The sequence below is a fragment of the Hordeum vulgare genome, chromosome 2H (assembly GCF_904849725.1).
Source record: "Hordeum vulgare subsp. vulgare chromosome 2H, MorexV3_pseudomolecules_assembly, whole genome shotgun sequence".
In the NCBI taxonomy this organism is placed as follows: domain Eukaryota; kingdom Viridiplantae; phylum Streptophyta; class Magnoliopsida; order Poales; family Poaceae; genus Hordeum; species Hordeum vulgare.
The window spans coordinates 10,818,504-10,835,553 of NC_058519.1; the positions used below are offsets into that span (position 1 = coordinate 10,818,504).

Genomic DNA, 17,050 nt, shown 5'->3' on the forward strand with positions numbered 1-17,050 from the left:
ACATGGAATTTACAGCTATATTTAATTGTGAAGCATGTTTTGTCAAATAAATATTATCTAGCCAAAACACAAAGGATTAAAGCACAATAATATATCAACAACAGAGCAGGAAACATGTTTCTCAAAGCATTTAGAGCAGAGTTTTCACTGCACAACGAACACAATACTCAAATTCACTGTCCACTACTGTGTATGGAAAACATCTAGCAACATAAATAATTGAAGAACTTTACCAAAATAAATTAGATGCTCCTAACACTTGACTCAGTACAAGAGAACAGGGGAATGGAGATTCCATCAGTTTTACACAAGAATAATTATTTATAGCACGTGATGCAAGAAATCAGGCACTATTTTTGTTATATAAACCAGGCATTACTAATGGTTGCGAAATAATATTCAAATCAAAATGCAGCAGCACATAAAGCAGATAAGCATGTTAATGGTAAGGACCATGCAGTTATCACCTTGGTGGCTCGTATTTGATTATGCAGAATACAAATAAAAGGTGTATAATTTGTACTCTATTATTCAAGAAAAGAGGACTACAGAGAGAATAAAGAGAGAAGGAAGTAGTGGCACCTTTGTGGGGTAAATGGCTTAGCCTTTCATGGAATATCTTATCCGTCATTTTGGTATTTTGCTTAGGTAGGGATTTGTGGCAATCTGTATAATATCACTCCCAAACAGATCTAGTAGGACCAGACTTGCCCTCACTGCACTAGAGAATCAGCATGCACTGGAGTGAGCAATGGCTGACCGGAGAAGAAGGCTTCAAGGTTGCCAATGGTGTGCAGACACAGGTCCGACCTGGACTCCTCCGTAAACACCGCCACGTGGGGCGAGAGAACCACATTGTCCATGGAGAACAGCTCTGCCGGCACCTTGGGCTCGTGCTCGAAGACATCAAGGCCCGCGCCTGCTATCTTCCCCTCCCTGAGTGCAATGACCAGTTCCTCCTCGTCGATGTTTGCTCCTCGGCCGATGTTGACGACCACACCATCCTTTCCTAGAGCCTCTAGCACATCCTTATTCACGATGTGCTGCGTGGCCTTGTTCAGTGCGCACGCGACAACGAGCACGTCGGATTCAGCAGCAAGATCATGAGCATTTGGGAAGTATTTGTAAGAGACCGAATCCTTTGGTTTTCTCGAGTTGTAGTGGATGATGCAGCCAAAAGCTTGAAGCCTCTTTGCAATCCGTGAGCCGATGTTCCCCAAGCCGATGATGCCAACACGCTTGCCACCAAGCTGAGACCATCAAAATAACAGAGAAAATGTTATTTAAATTTTTGTTTTTGTTTCCTCAGGCTAAATAATTCTTTGGCCCAGGCATGGGCTGTTGTGAATTTGAAATTGTCTTGTAGATGTGTTATGTGACACGACTGAGCATGAGGAATGAACTGCTGCCTCTAGTACAGCAGACCATTAGTCCATTACCCTGTCCAATATATCAGATAAGCTGATTCGGTTATATGAACCTCCTGATATCTCCCCTGCACCAACCTTTTATAAAATTGTTAATTTTGGTGGAATTTCCTCTCAATGGGGGGTCTCCATGTGGAAAATTTGTGTACCTCGTAAAATTCATGTGTTCTTGTGGTTGTTGATCCATAGCAGAATCTTAACTAGAGATAATCTTGTGGTTGTTGATAAATCTATTGTCTGTTCTCTACTGTACTAAGGAGGAAAAATGTGCAACAGCTCCGTTGCACACATCCTCTTGCTTAACCCTTCCTCTAGCTAATTTCCATCGATTGGTGCTAGACTCATAGAAGCGGTTAAGAACAGAAAAGGATGCTGCTTCCAAACGCTTTCTGAAACCATTCAGATTACTGTCTACAACAACTGGAGTATTTGCCACATTTTGCAAGTTAACTGTCATCATTTGGCATGTCGGTTTGTGTACTGATGATGATAATTTACCACGGATCTGCTATCGATTGCACGACGAAACGGATTTGGATCGGTTGCTGCTGAAAATTACTATTAACAGCAGGGAAATTCATCAGCAAGCAAACAGCCGAACCTTAGATCCGAGAGGATAATCCCCCTGCGCCGGCCAGGACCCGCGCCGGACGTACTGCTCGGACGCCGACACGCGCCGGAGCACGTCGAGAAGCAGGCCTACGGCGTGGTCGGCGACGTCGGTGGAGTAGACCTCCCCGGAGTTGGCGACGGCGACGCCGCGGCGCGCACACTCGGCCAGGTCGATGTGGTCGAGCCCGGCGGCCGTGCTGACGACACAGCGGAGGGAAGGGGCGGCATCGAGGAACGAGGCGTCCACGCGCACGCCGGCCCAGATGACCGTGGCGCGCGGGGGCTCCGGCACGGCGGCGGCCGCGGCGACGAAGGCCAGGACCGGGAGGGTCTGTCCCGGCGCGTACAGGTCGAGGACGCGGTAGCGGTCGCGCAGCGCGGCGGCAAAGGCCGCGTCGACGGGACGGAGCAGCAGGACGTGCGGCTTGCCGCCGGCTGCCGACATAGCCGCGAGCTCGAGAGTTGTAACCACTGGTGCACAAAGGCGAAAGCTTTGTTCATCCTTTAAGCAACTTTTTAGGCAATCCTTTAAGCTACTGTGAGTGATACGGCTTACTTGCCGGATGACCGTCTTGGCCCACTGGTGCTGGTGCATATGCTCCATAATGACCAGTAAATTTGAACTAAATAGTATTCCCTCCGTTTCCTAAATATTTATCTTTTTAAAGATTTAATTATGGACTAAAATGAATGAATTTACACTCTAAATTATGTATATATATATATATGTATGTATGTAGTCTATAGTAAAAAAAAATTAAAAAATAAATATTTAGGAACGAAGGGAATATTTCGTTGTCTCAAAATAACTATCTCAACTCTATACTAGCTTTCTATTATAAAATTATATTAAGCTTAAGACGTTTATTTTGAAATGAAAGAGTTCTAATTTAATCAATTCTGATTCTTTGTAGATGTCCTTGTTAGTGTAACAGACATGCTTGACAATTTTGATGCGAAACGAGAAAATAGTGCTTCATCGGTGATAAAACAAAAAATGTGCGTAACATCTAGAGGTAACATTTATTGGCGTTTGACCTGCTTAAACTTTTTCCCCACATTTTTTATGTAGCATTTGGAAGTTACAATGGACACATTCTTTTAAGGAAAATGACATTTGCAAAAGAATTTTTTATGCTAGGAACATATATTCCCAAAAGCCGAATTGGATTTTTGCTTACTTATCTTTTCTTTCTTTCTTAAATTTTATATTGATGGACAACTCTCGGCATCCATGCTCTCCATAATGGCAACATTTGAGGGGTAAGTGCCCTTCTGCTCCCGAACTCATTTGAGCTCGGTGAGCAGTAAAACTGAAAATAATTTGAAAAATAATGATTTTTTATGAATAACAATGACAAAAGTTTTAAGTGTGTGTAAAAATTTGGTCAGAAATAACATTTTTATAAGGCATGACAAAAAAATCAATACTTTAATAATGCGCATTTTTAGAGTATCAATTTTGTTTTTTACCATGCCTTATAGGAATGTTATTTTAGGTTGAATTCTTGCATGCACTTAGAACTGTTGCCAATGTTGTTAAAAAAATCAGATTATTTTTTTATTTTACTATTCACCGAGCTCAAGTGAGCTCGGGAGCAGAAATGCCGCATCCCATTTGAGGTGCCAATTGCTTGCCTTCAAGCACGAAACTTATGACAAGAGCAGTGAACTATTGAAAAAGCCCAAGATCAGAAATCATTTCAAGTGTAGAATGAGAGTAGGCAGGAAGTAGTTATCTGTCGGATGTGGAAGAGTCAAGCCTATCATGTGGGAAAACCCCTAACCAGCCACCAATCATCCGATCCTTACCTTCCGACCAATCCTTTCCAATCATGCAGTTGTTGGGTATATAATCTTAGTCCACCCCTTACCTTGAAGCCCTAACTCAGTTTTTTTAGTAAGAGAATATATTAATATCGCGAAGATACCAGTTACACCCAGCCTCTGCACCAACAAAGATGCACATAGCTGAAAACAAAATAAAAAAGTATCCATGTTCTGCTTTTTATTTTTCCTTCTTCCGAATGGCATCATAGCTATACAAGGAAAAGTGATGTTGCCCACTCTGCCTCAAAAGGGGGCAGCTTTCCTCCTCCCCAAAACATGTCGGTTCAACCATCGAGGTCTAGCAAGCATCATAACTCTGGGGAGAGGCTGCGTTTCATTCCAATAGCAATAAAAGATTCAAAGCGCCCTATTAGATAAAAAAAATTAAACTAGTATAAAAAGCGCCTTACATTATGGGTCGGATAGAGTATCATTCTTCTGGCTTTTATAGCCTCGACACAACCAAGGCCGGTACGGGGGTCCATGTTGGGCTGAGTGGGGGCCCAGGCCCTAGTCAATTTCTGTTTTTACTGCTATGAAGCCAAATATTTTACTAGTTGGGTCCCAAGTTAGCCAAATATTTTTGCCCCCAGTCAATTCTGCTCTCGCTGAATTCTTGGGCTGGGTTCGCCCCCTGCACCGGTCGTGGAATTTTAGAGGCCCCGGGGCAAGCTGAAATGAATAGGCCCAGCAAAGACACTAAAGGAAAAAAATTGATTCCATACAATGATAAAAAACAATCCTGGAAAGCTATAATTATGATAGCAATGTCTTAGTTCAGGTCTAAATCAAATGTCATAGAAGCTACAACGCATAACAAAAAATAAATGACATGCTAACGAACCTCCAAGCCTCCAATAATCATGACAAACGGCTCCTTCGTGCATGTTTTGATGAAAAATCATTAAAGACAGTGTCAAGATCAATGTTATCCAACACATTCTTCTGAATCCAACATATTGCCAATCCATTCAGTCTTTCTTGTGACATAGTTGACCTCAAATAATTATACTGTCATATCAATTACTTCCAAAAAGTTTCACTTACTAACTTGGTATAGTTTCTCATTTGATGCTCGAAAAGCCAAATTATGCTTAGCAAGAAACTTCACTCCAACAACAATTCTAATTAGAACATGTCTCCATTTCTCTTTCTCCTTTGCAATTTCTTGTTGCAGATCTTTATCAATTGTTACATTTTTTACTTAGCCTCAGTCTTACCTCATTCCAAGTATTCATGTTAGTGATATGCTCAACACTATTCTCATGAAGTTTGAGCTTCTCACTTAGATGCTTCCAATCCATCACTCCCTAAGATGCTAGTAAACTTTTGCTACTTTTCGATTTGAACAATTTGCAGCAAAAAGAGTAAACTTTATTCACATGTTTAGAGTACACCAAGCACTTCCGACCACTGACCTCCCTGATACTGGGGTTTCTTGAGTAGTAGGCATACGAAAAATGTATGCCAATATTGTCCTTTCAGAACACAAGATTGTATTTCCTTGTAGGCCCCTTTTTAATCAGAATATCTCATGAATTATTGTCAAGAATGCCCCACTTTCTAGGGTCATAGATTTCAAAAGGAGAAGATGCTTGTTCATCTAGAATTGCAGGATTCTCATGGTCACTCGAATTTGTAGGAGTCTCATGGAAATTATTCTCCTCCAGTTTGGTTTCGTTCCCATCAGGTTGTTGTCCTTCAGCTGCACTGACATCTAATTCCTCAAGATCATCAGTGGTATCAATCCTCACAACACATTTATTCATAGCCCTCTTCTGCAATCCGAATAACTCATCTCTTCGTTTCCTCTTTCTTCTTTTCTAGGAACTAGATAAATGTTTTTTTGGGCAACATGTTTGCAAGAAAAGGAACAAAGGGACCTGAAGGTTGCTGTTCAAATCAGTCAGAATATGTGTTCTTCAGCTATCCAAATCTAATCATCAAGGAAACTAGGAGTCGAGGACCAAGTCGGCAACACACGATCGAAATGACGAACCCTTGCACGAAAGCTATTACTTCCTTCAATACTGTTGTAGAAGTTCGTCGTTTACAACAGTGTTGGATAACATTGATCTTGACACTGTCATTAATGATTTTGCATCAAAAAATGCACGAAGGGTTGAATGACTTGAGGGATATATATAATAAAGGCGAGCCAAATGCAACACAAGATTTTCATCTTTATTAATTAATATCAGAGATATTCTAGTTACAAAACACATGATGTGACAATGCAGTAATTTCATCTAGCAAATGGGAGGCTGTAGTCGACACAAGCAGACCAGTATATAATTCTAGTATTCGAGAAAAAAGATCTAGAGTGAAAAGAGAGAGACGCAAGTAGTAGCATCTTTGTGTGGGTAATGGAATTAGCGTTTGTATATATACTACTAGCAGATTCAAAGACTGAAAAGGAATGATGCTGGTCTTTGTTTAGTTTACTTGTTTTGAATCATTTGTACGTACTTATTAATGAAATATCTTCTCCCTCATTTGCGTGGTTTGTTCAGGTAGGGAACTAGGGACTAGTGGCAATCTGTACTACTCCCTCCGTTCCTAAATATAAGTCTTTTTAGAGATTACACTAGTAGACTACATACCGATGTATATAGACATACTTTAGAGTGTAGATTCACTTATTTTGCTTCGTATGTAGACTCCTAGTGGAATCTCTTAAAGACTTATATTTAGGAGGGATGTTTGGTTGGGCTTCCAGCCAGCTTCCGGCTTCCGGCTTCAAAGCTAAAAGCTCCTATTTAGGGGCTTCCGGCTGCAGCTGTGGCTTTCGGCTCCGGCTGTGACAAGGGCGAAAGCCACAGCTGCAGCCCGAAGCCCCTAAATAGGAGCTTTTGGCTTAGAAGCCGGTAGACGGAAGCTGGCTGGAAGCCCAACCAAACACCCTCACATCCAATTGATCTGATATGAGTGGCCTGACTTGCCCTCACTGCACTAGAGAATCAGCATGCACTGGAGTGAGCAATGGCTGACCGGAGAAGAAGGCTTCAAGGTTGCCAATGGTGTGCCCGCGCAGGTCTGACCTGGACTCCTCCGTAAGCACCGCCATGTGGTGCGTCAGAACCACATTCTCCATCGAGAACAGCTCTGCCGGCACGTTGGGCTCGTGCTCGAAGACGTCAAGGCCCGCGCCTGCTATCTTTCCCTCCCTGAGTGCACTGACCAGTTCCGCCTCGTCGATGTTTGCTCCTCGGCCGATGTTGATGACCACACCATCCTTTCCTAGAGCCTCCAGCACATCCTTGTTCACGATGTGCCGCGTCGCTTTGTTCAGTGCACATGCGACAACGAGCACATCGGAATTAGCAGCAAGATCCTGAACATTTGCGAAGTACTTGTAAGAGACTGAACCCTTTGTTTTTCTTGAGTTGTAGTGGATGATGCAGCCAAAGGCTTCAAGCCTCTTTGCAATCCGTGAGCCGATGTTCCCCAAGCCGATGATGCCGACACGCCTGCCACCAACCTGAAATCATTAAAATAACACCAACAATATTGTTTAAGTTTCTATTAGTGCCAAAAGGAATAAGAAAAACATGCCTTTAAGCCATAGACATACATGCATGGTATCAATTACTGAATGAGGAGAGTACAAAGAAGTGCACGGATTGTGGACGCAATCACTATAACATATGTCAATATGGAGCTGCGCAAGCAGTAGCAGTAGCAGTGTGGCACACTAACAAGTCTTAGGCTACAAAAAAATAGGGAAATGAGATCAACAAAACCTCTTGGATATATGACAATGAGTTAGTGTAATTGATGCTCTAAGGTCTAATCAATATACTCATATGACGCTTGTACCATTATATTGTTGCTAATTAAGACTGGACAGGCGTTCCCTCTTCCGTTTCCCTGTTCCTCTCTCACATTACATTGTAATCGCCATTGATTTCCACCCCGAGTTTCCTACTCCATCCGGTCCTAAATATAAGTATTTTTAGAAGTTTCACAGGACTACATACGAATGTATATAGACATACTTTTGAGTTTTGAGTGTACATTCACTCATTTTACTCCGTATGTAGTCCTCTTATGGAACCTTTAAAAAGACTTATATTTAGGAACGGAGGGAGTAATATGTATTGTAGAGTCATAGAAGCGGTTAAGCAGCAAGGGTGCGCTGCTGCCGACGCCTTCTGAAATATTCAGTTCGGAGTCTGCAGCAGGTGCATTTGCAGTAAGCTGTTCATTTACAAAACTAACCGTGTTATTGACAGGTCGGTTTGGACTGATGATGATGTGTTACAGTCTTACAGACCTATGCAATGGATTTGGGTTGATTTGGTATTGGAAATATTAGGATGTTAAAAGGATAGTGAACTGTTGGGTTTTTGACATGATGTTAACCTTCAGAAAGTAACAATAAAATGCCCATTGTGAACCCCAAATTTAGTTTGTGACCGGTCTGCTCACTCAGATATAAACTCCACAGAGGAACTGGCAATTATACAAAGGAGGTTAATTTGGCGCATTTGGGAATCTTGTTCACAAGACTGAGGGATCAATTGACACCATATTGTCTCTGAATTCCTCTCAGATTATGTACTTCTACCAAGATAGTTTTGCCTACGAACATTGGAAGAACCAGAAACATAATGATGCCAAGGCATGCCTAAGCTCAACAGGGCAGGAAGTCAAGAACTGGACCTTGGATCCGAGGGGATAGTCGCCCTGCGCCGGCGAGGACCCGCGCCGGACGTACCGCTCCGCCGCAGACACGCGCCAGAGCACGTCGAGCAGCAAGCCGACCGCATAGTCGGCAACGTCCGTGGAGAAGACCTCCCCGGAGTTGGCGACGGCAACACCGCGGCGCGCGCACTCGGCGAGGTCGATGTGGTCAAAGCCGGCGCCCGTGGTGAGGACGCAGCGGAGGGAAGGGACGGCGTCGAGGAACGAGGCGTCCACGCGCACGGATCCGCCGCCCACGACGACCGCCGCGCGCGGGGGGTCCGGTGCGGCCGCGGCCGCGGCGAGGAAGGCCGGGAGGGGCTCGCCGGACGCGAAGAAGTCGAGGACGCGGAACCGCTCCCGCAGCGCGGCGGTGAAGTCTGCGTCTGACCGGCGGATGTGGAGGACGGCCGGGAGGACCAGCGAGTTGCCGCCGGCCGACGCCATAGCTGAGAGTTGGAAGCTTCCTCCTTGGACTTGTTATTTTTGTGCAACGAAAGCAACACCAAAACTATAACAAAAATGGAAATAGACCCACGGACTCAACAAGATGCTACGGTCGACTAGGAATGGCAATGAGCATGCGTTAGCCACCTACCGCGGATAAAATTCCTATTAAGATAAGAGTATGACCGAAAAAAATATTCATGGATACATCTATATCTCTCCTCTCTCCCTATCTTTACATATTAATAAAACAATTAGTGCTTCTGTCGTCCGTCATTAACATTGCCCATAAAGTTGATGAAAATTACCCACAATTGCCATTTATAAGTCATAGAAAACATTTCAAACATGAAAATCTCTGGACTAGGCCGGCCCATGTAGACACCTCCTATATTACGCTCTGGGCATTGAAAAAAGATGCATCACACCTATTTGGGCCGGCCCATGCGTGGCCGACTGTTCTTTTAGTTTAGTTTTTTTATTTTACTTTTCAGTTCCATTTGTTTCTACTTTAAATAATTTAGAACTTAAAATAACTTTTTTAAATTTTAAGAAACTAAGAATTTTGAAATAACATATTAAAAAACATAATTTTTTTGAGAATTCAAAAACTACTCAGGAGTTTTGAAAAAAGTTTGCATATACAAAAAAAGTTTAAGTTTTTAGAAAATGTCTGTAAAATGAAAAAAGTCAATAATTTTAAACAAAAGTCCGTGTAAAAATCTTAAAAACAGTTCGTGCTTCTGTTTTTAGTCTCATTTTTTATTTTCATTTTCTGTTCCTTTTTTAAATTTAAATAATATCGACTTTTGAAAAACTTTTGCAACTTATAAAACTGAGAATTTTGAAATAGAATTTTGAAGAAAACTTAAAATGTGTTTGAATTCAAAAAATGCTCGGGATATTTGTAAAAGTATTCCCATATTCAGAAAAATGTTCATAATTTTGAGAACAATGTTGGTGAAAACAATAAAAGTCCATGATTTTGAGAAAAAAGTTTGTGTATTATTTTTTGAGTGCAATTGAAAAAAATGTTTGCTAATTCAAAAAATATTCATGCATTTCAAGAAATGTCCTAAAATTTTAAGGACGTAATATGATCAACATCCTTGAAGATTATAATTATTTTTCTCCCGTTGCAACGCACGGGCCCTTTTGCTAGTAATAATAAAGCACGCAGTGCTTCTTCCGTTCGTCGTAGTCGTTTTGCAGAAAACCCCCTGAAGTTTCTCGAAATCAACCCGCAGTCCGGTTTTAAGTAAGAAACGAATCGTTTTTTTTCGTTTTTACATGAAACCCCATGTGCTTTCCCGAAATCAACCCGCAGTACATAATACAGTCAGAGAACGAATCGTTTTTTGGATTTTTTATGGAAACCTCCTTCAGTTTTCATAAAATAAACCCACCTCGTGGCCGCGCGCGTCGGTGAGGACGGCGCGGACGCCTGGGCGCCCCTCCGCGTCGCCGGCGGCGTCCCGATCCACCCGGGGTTCGTGCGCGCCACGCGGAGCAAGTCGGAGCTGCATGTGACGCCGGACTCGGTCTTCTTCACGCTGGACATGCTGGACAAGTTCATGGCCATGGCGCTGCCGGAGGGCACTACCAAGGACCACCCATACGCGTGCCCGATGGGCCCAAACGCATCGCCGCTCGAGTCCGTTCCCCTGCGACCGATGCTCGTCGCCGTCGGGGAGAAGGACCTCATCCACGACACCAACCTCGAGTACTGCGACGCGCTGCGTGCCGCCGGCAAGGAAGGGGAGGTGCTCATCAACCGCAGCATGACCCATTCCTTCTACCTCAACAAGTTCGCCGTCGACATGGACCCCACCACCGGGGAGCGAGCCCAAGAGCCACGCTCTGGGTATTGTTCGTTTCGTATACGTTGGCCCAAGGAAAGATCGTGTAGGGTTGACACAAGAACCAACTCATCAAGCCGGATCCTAAAATAAAATCATCTAGCGGAGGTCTACAAAACGAAAATCAAATTCAACTCCTGCTCCACCTTATGGACGGTTGCCATCGGGAACCTTCTCGCTCTCATATAACTGCTCTTCATCAATCAACTCAATGATCGATTGCAAGCTAGGTCACCAACATCTCAGGTGGTCGCACGCAAGAAGGGCAGCACAACATTCTCGATTGACAGGCGGACGGAGGGAGAACGCCCGTTCACTGCATCTGTTGAAACTTGGATTGAAAAAGAGACAAATAATGAGGCAATCGAAAGACTGCTCTTCTTTACCTTCGTTTTCGTGGCTAAATCCCAGCTACAGGACCGCGTGAAGCTCCGCCACCAAGTTGGCTCCTGTGTTCCAGGAGAAATTGAACTACAGGTTGTTGGTGGTGTTGCTTGATAGGTCTTCCGAGCCTGCCCAAGTGCCGATGTGTTGCCTCTCTCTCCCTCTCTCTTCCTCTCTCCCTCCCTCCCCCCTCTCTCTCTCTCTCTCTCACTGAGTACCTACCTACAATCGTATACTTTTTCATCCCCATATAGTTTAATCTATTTTGAATATGCTATGTAGTGTTTTTTGTGTGTGATATGCACCTTACATGGTTGCGTTAATGCTTATACAAAGGAAGACAAGAGAGATGGTAAGTAATTTCCAACGGGGCGAGACACGTGTTTATTTGTACAGTGTGAATATTCTCTTCTCCATATAGAATGATCTTTCAATTGGAGTCGCTTTGTTCTGGGATTAACTTTTTTAATGATGCTCTTAGTTTAGAAGAAAATAATGCTCACTTGGATTGGGCTAATTTGCATGTCTAGCTATGTAAAGAAGGAGCTCAACAATTTCTTTTTAAACACAATACAAACGGAAACGCTTATATACATGCGCATACACTCACTTGTATGAACGCACATACGACACCATATCCCTATGTTCATCTCCAAGAGACTGAACCGACATATCATTTTAAAATTTACGAAGTCATCATAGATACCTCGTCGTCGATGGAAACGTCTCTTCCTACTGAATGCACATCGCTGAAAATCCTAAAATAAATTCAGAAATAAATGCGAACACCGAAATTTAAACAAAAGGTTAGTTTGCTAAGGAGCTCAATAATTACATGTGCAAGCTCCCATGCATAGAATAGTAACATTTAATTAACACAATTTCATAGGGGCAATTTTCTTTAACACAACTTCATACTTTGAATTCAAGGGTAACAATGCTTGATACCATTGGTAGGAAACTATTCTATACCTACTAATAAAGGAAATAGGTATTCTTAGTCCGTCGTGACATTTTACAAAATCTCCTTTTTTAATAAACCCATGATACTAATATTAATTAAAAAAAAACGATTCAGATTTTGGTGCAGTTGAAAATAAAAAGATTCAAATTTTGGTGCGCCCAATCAGAATCAAACCAACGATCTCTTTGGACAAGCCACAACAGAATAACCAACTGAGCGCTACAGACTTCCTGCTCAAATTGATAGTCCGAGTTAGTTAAACTTATGCATCTAGCACAGCACGGGCACAACTCTTTCTCCTTTCTCTGAACTTGCACGAACACACTCACACGTTCACAACTCCTCCTTCCTCTCAACGCCGCCGCCGATCTGGACTCTCCTCCTTCTCTCCAGCCCGTTGCTCTTCTTCCCCTCCTCACCCACCCTCAATCCTACCCAGGGCCACACCCAGCCTCCTCTACGGCGATCTCCTTACGCTGGCGGCCATGTCTGATTTGGATTAAAATCAGATTCATTGTCAGGTCCGGGAACTACTCCAACAGGATTGATATGGGTGTCCGACCCGAATTCCACATATTCTTTGGTGTCATAAAAAGATAGCCTCCACCGGAATAGATCACAAGTTTTGAAGACCAACAAATCAATGTCGCCTTCGCGTACTTCGCCGTCGCCTCCGCGTACTTCGCCTGAAGACCATCAGCCATCGTCTCCGTCGACTTCACCGTCGTACAGATCAATGTCGTATCCGCGTACACTAGTGGGGACAGGGCCTATAGCCCCGGCCCGTAAGGGGCTTTAGTCCCGGTTCACCAACCGGGACTCAAGGGACGGGACTAAAGGCCTAACCTTTTCGTCCCGGCCCTCTTACACGCCGGGACCAAAGGTGCTCCACGTGGGTGCCTCGTAGCGCCCCAGGGGCAGGCCCTTTAGTCCCGGTTCGTTACATGGTCCGGGACTAAAGATTTTTAGATTTTGCTGGCTTCTGGGTTTTTTTTTGAATGAAATTATTTTTGGGTTTTAGGGGTTTAGGGTTTATGTGTTTAGGAGATTAACGTGATGCCTCGTTTGGTGTTCGGGAATTAGTTTTCATATAATTTAAAATAGAAATAATTATGCATATATATATATATATAAGATTAACTTATTTTACGAGCGATCATATATATACAATTATATGGAGATCTGAATTATCGGGACTAGAGCCCGTCTATTCGATTACATGGACGAACATCAGTAATGACCCTTAGCTACACTAAATCGTCCTTTGTCTTCTATAGCTTCCGTCCTCAGAAATCTCGCAAGCTCCTCTGCAACAGCAATCGCGCGTTGCTCTGGTAGGACCTTCGTCCTCATGGCCGTGTGCTATATAAGAAGAGGAGATGAATACGAATATCAATCATGATAACAAAGAATGACGGGTAAAAATAGAGGTGTGAATGTTCATTGCTTAAGTCGAATCTGTGATCCTTGAACTCAGAGGTAAACGTGCGAATGGTCTCGCAAACATAGTATCCACATAGATGCGTTCCCCGTGGCTGCTGGTCGCACTTTACGAGAATAGAATATATATAATCAAAATAATAATCTAGCATCATAAATGTATTGAAATTAATATAAGTATATCATACTACTACTTACCTGAGACGCTCTAAAGGTCAGTTTCTCATCAAAGTTATCGGGAGTCACGCACTTGAACCGATTCCAAACCCTGCCCGACAAGGATAATGATTTGCTAAGTTTTTCACTAATTGATATATCAGAAAATCATCGAAAGAGACCGATAGAGCGCAGGAATGATTAAAATTACCCTTGGAGCATGTCCTGCAGGCTTTGGAACTGTTCCAAGGGTCTCGATAATGGGTCGAAGGCATCAACTCTTCCCTTATCAATTTGAATGTCCAACAGAATCCAATGGAAGCTGCACATGTGTGTGTGTGTGTGTGTGTGTGTGTGTGTGTCAGTAACTTATCAATTACACTTATAAGTGAATGGACACAACAGAGTAAAGACCCTCACCTGAAGTTGTATGGAAACAGTATGTGGTCACAGAAATTTTGATCTCTTAAAAACCTTAGAAGGTTTTCCTCCGTCTCCTTGGGATAATTAGTTTGCGTCCCTATATGTATTTTATCTGGATCAATAAACCCAATATTTAGGATGCTCTTACTTTTACACTCCAGAATCTTCATTCTGCATAATAGAGTACAAGTTATATATAGACAATGAATTAAAATAACTAAACAAGTTATATGTAGACAACGAATTGAAAAACTTACAGACAATAGCAACTCATAAGCGATTTGTCGAGGGCGTCGCCATTGTACATCTGGAAGAGTTCATCAAAGTCGATATGGATTTCTTCGGAGCGGCCGTAGTACTCCTGTGGGACACTCAGCACGATTATCGTTCTCCCATTCTTTGATTCACTTAAGTACCATTTATGCAAGTAACGCATATTTGTTGGGAGGGGCATCGTAAAATGAACTAAAAAAATAAACTAGTTCTATTAATTTTCTTGCTAAAAATAAACTATTAACACTTAAGCATGTACAATAGCAAAATTAAACTATTAACACTTAAGCATATACAATAGCAAAATTAAGCAATAATCTAAGAAACACTATTAACACTTAAGCATATACACTATACAATAGCAAAATTCCTCCTCTTCTTATTTTCATTTTTCTTCTCCTCCTCTTCTTTTCTTCTCTTCTCCTCCTCTTTTTTTCTTCTTTTCTTATACACTATACACTATATACACTATAGCAAAATTCCTCCTCTCCTTATATACTATACACTATATACACTATACACTTAAGCATATACACTATACAATATACACTTTTTCTTCTTTTCTTCTCCTCCTCTTCTTATTTTCATTTTTCCTAATCTTATTTTCTTATTTTTGTTTATATTTCTTCTTCTTGTAACCCTAACCTAATTCTAAATATTACTAACCCTAATAATCTAGCTCAAACCTAATAACAATAGGAATTAAATGACAAAAAAATCTTTTCTTTTTCTTCTTTTCTTCTCCTTTTTCCTCTTTTCTTCTCCTTTTTCTTCCTTTCTTCTCCTTTTTCTTCTTCTCTTCTCCTTTTTCTTCTTTTCTTCTATACTGGCCGGAGTGTTGGGGAGGAGGGGGCGGGGGGCTTACTGGCCGGAGTGTTGGCGAGGAGGACGGCGCGGAGGACGGTGCGACGGCGAGGAGGACGGCAGGCGGCGGCGAGCAGGACGGCGGGCAGACTGACGGCGTCGGTTAGTTCGTCGATGTGTCGCGCCGGGCAGGAGAACGAGAGGAAGAAGAAGAGAAATGGACGAATTGGGTTGGAAAATTTTGAAGTCCCGCTTATATAGGTGGATCTATAGTCCCGGTGCGTGGCTCGGGCCGGGACTAAAGACCCCCTTTAGTCCGGGTGGAGCCACGACCCGGGACTAAAGGCCTCTTTTCGGGCAGACCAAGAGGCGGGAAGCAGGGGGTCTTTAGTCCCGGTGCGTGGCTCCAGCCGGGACTAGAGGGTGTCTTTAGTCCCGGGGCGTGGCTCCACCCGGGACTAAAGCCCCTCCTCGGCTGCACGATAAGTTTAGTCCCACCTCGCCCAGCGAAGTGGACTAACACTTGTTTATAAGCCCCGTCGCAGCTTGTCCATCGAGCTCCTCTCTAAAGCAGGCTTACGGGCCTAAACTTACTGAAAATTGAAACTACATTCGAAATTGTGGATAAAATTCAATCTGAATTCAAAGTGAATTCAGGTTGAATTTTGTCCATGATTTCTCATATAGTTTCAATTTTTTTTTTCAAAATTAATTATTTTGACTATCCAAACTATTAACTTATTTTGTTATTTTCAATTAAAAACTATGTTTATTAAAAATTCTTTTTGCATATTTGAGAATTTGACAAAACTATGATAATGAAAAGTGTTTGAAATTGAATAAATAATTCAAAACTATTTTCTATTTTCAAAATTAATTATTTTGACTATCCAAACTATTATCTATTTTATTATTTTCAATTAAAAAATATGTTTATTAAAAATTCTTTTTGCATATTTGAGAATTTGACAAAACTATGATAATGAAAAGTGTTTCAAATTGAATAAATAATTCAAAACTATTTACTATTTTAATAATTAATAATTTTGACTATCCAAACTATTATCTATTTTTTCATTTTCAATTAAAAACTATGTTTATTAAAAATTCTTTTTGCATATTTGAGAATTTGACAAAACTATGATAATGAAAAGTGTTTCAAATTGAATAAATAATGCAGAACTATTTTCTATTTTCATAATTAATAATTTTGAATATCCAAACTATTATCTATTTTGTTATTTTCAATTAAAAACTATGTTTATTAAAAATTCTTTTTGCATATTTGAGAATTTGACAAAACTATGATAATGAAAAGTGTTTCAAATTGAATAAATAATGCAAAACTATTTTTTATTTTCATAATTAATAATTTTGACTATCCAAACTATTATCTATTTTGTAATTTTGACTTCATTTGGTATATTTCGTGCATTTACTTATTTTTTTTGAGCTACTTGACCCTGAAATTGAAAAGCACTACAAATGAACTCTGAAAATGTTGAAAGTTGGCATGCTATCATAATTTCATCCAAATAGCATGTGTTAAATAGTTGAGAGGGCTACGACAAAAACTGGATGCAGTTCGTGTACAAAATTGACAATCTCTCTCGAAGTAGCAGGGTTTCGAACGAGAACTCGTCTCTTACAAAGGGATTTCATTTTTTGTAACTTATTTGAACTCCATACTTTTTGTGTGTTCAAAATTCACCATTCAAAGGCACATCACAAAATTTGAACAATTT

The 17,050-nt window shown here is 41.6% G+C and overlaps 3 protein-coding genes across 4 annotated transcripts; 1 reads left to right on the top strand and 2 right to left on the bottom strand.

Annotated features, from left to right (window-relative positions):
* Nucleotides 1–359: 359 nt before the first annotated feature.
* LOC123424401 (glyoxylate/hydroxypyruvate reductase HPR3-like) lies at nt 360–2,540 on the bottom strand. The gene is made up of 2 exons (XM_045108010.1): nt 2,029–2,540; nt 360–1,250 (listed from the first exon to the last, which is right to left on the bottom strand). Exons 1-2 carry the CDS (start codon nt 2,482–2,484, stop codon nt 714–716), a joined length of 993 nt encoding a protein of 330 aa, XP_044963945.1. The 5' UTR covers nt 2,485–2,540; the 3' UTR covers nt 360–713.
* Nucleotides 2,541–5,348: 2,808 nt separating this feature from the next.
* On the bottom strand, nt 5,349–9,105 carry LOC123424402 (glyoxylate/hydroxypyruvate reductase HPR3-like). Of its 2 annotated transcripts, XM_045108011.1 has the most exons (3): nt 8,535–9,105; nt 6,861–7,350; nt 5,349–5,952 (listed from the first exon to the last, which is right to left on the bottom strand). In XM_045108011.1, the coding sequence occupies exons 1-3, from the start codon at nt 9,000–9,002 to the stop codon at nt 5,894–5,896; spliced, it is 1,017 nt and encodes a 338-aa protein (XP_044963946.1). In that variant the 5' UTR covers nt 9,003–9,105; the 3' UTR covers nt 5,349–5,893. The 2 variants fall into 2 exon arrangements, with proteins under 2 accessions (XP_044963946.1, XP_044963947.1); XM_045108012.1 differs by lacking the exon at nt 5,349–5,952 and having other exon boundaries at nt 6,749–7,350; nt 8,535–9,104.
* Nucleotides 9,106–10,405: 1,300 nt separating this feature from the next.
* Nucleotides 10,406–11,359, top strand: LOC123424903 (probable carboxylesterase 15; the record flags this gene model as incomplete). The annotated part of the gene is made up of 2 exons (XM_045108595.1): nt 10,406–10,866; nt 11,092–11,359. Coding segments are annotated over 2 exons (729 nt in total), but the record flags the coding sequence as incomplete, so codon positions are not given.
* Between the last annotated feature and the right edge of the window lie 5,691 nt (nt 11,360–17,050).

Excerpts from the sequence above, each read along its gene's own strand:
- LOC123424402 (XM_045108011.1), bottom strand. The coding sequence starts at position 9,002 with ATGGCGTCGGCCGGCGGCAACTCGCTGGTCCTCCCGGCCGTCCTCCAC. Across the intron at positions 7,351-8,534 it reads ACTATCCCCTCGGATCCAAG|GTTGGTGGCAGGCGTGTCGG; the intron begins GTCCAGTTCTTG and ends TAATGATTTCAG. Across the intron at positions 5,953-6,860 it reads CCTTGAAGCCTTCTTCTCCG|TGTCAAGATCAATGTTATCC; the intron begins GTCAGCCATTGC and ends CATTAATGACAG.
- LOC123424401 (XM_045108010.1), bottom strand. The coding sequence starts at position 2,484 with ATGTCGGCAGCCGGCGGCAAGCCGCACGTCCTGCTGCTCCGTCCCGTC. Across the intron at positions 1,251-2,028 it reads ATTATCCTCTCGGATCTAAG|CTTGGTGGCAAGCGTGTTGG; the intron begins GTTCGGCTGTTT and ends TGATGGTCTCAG.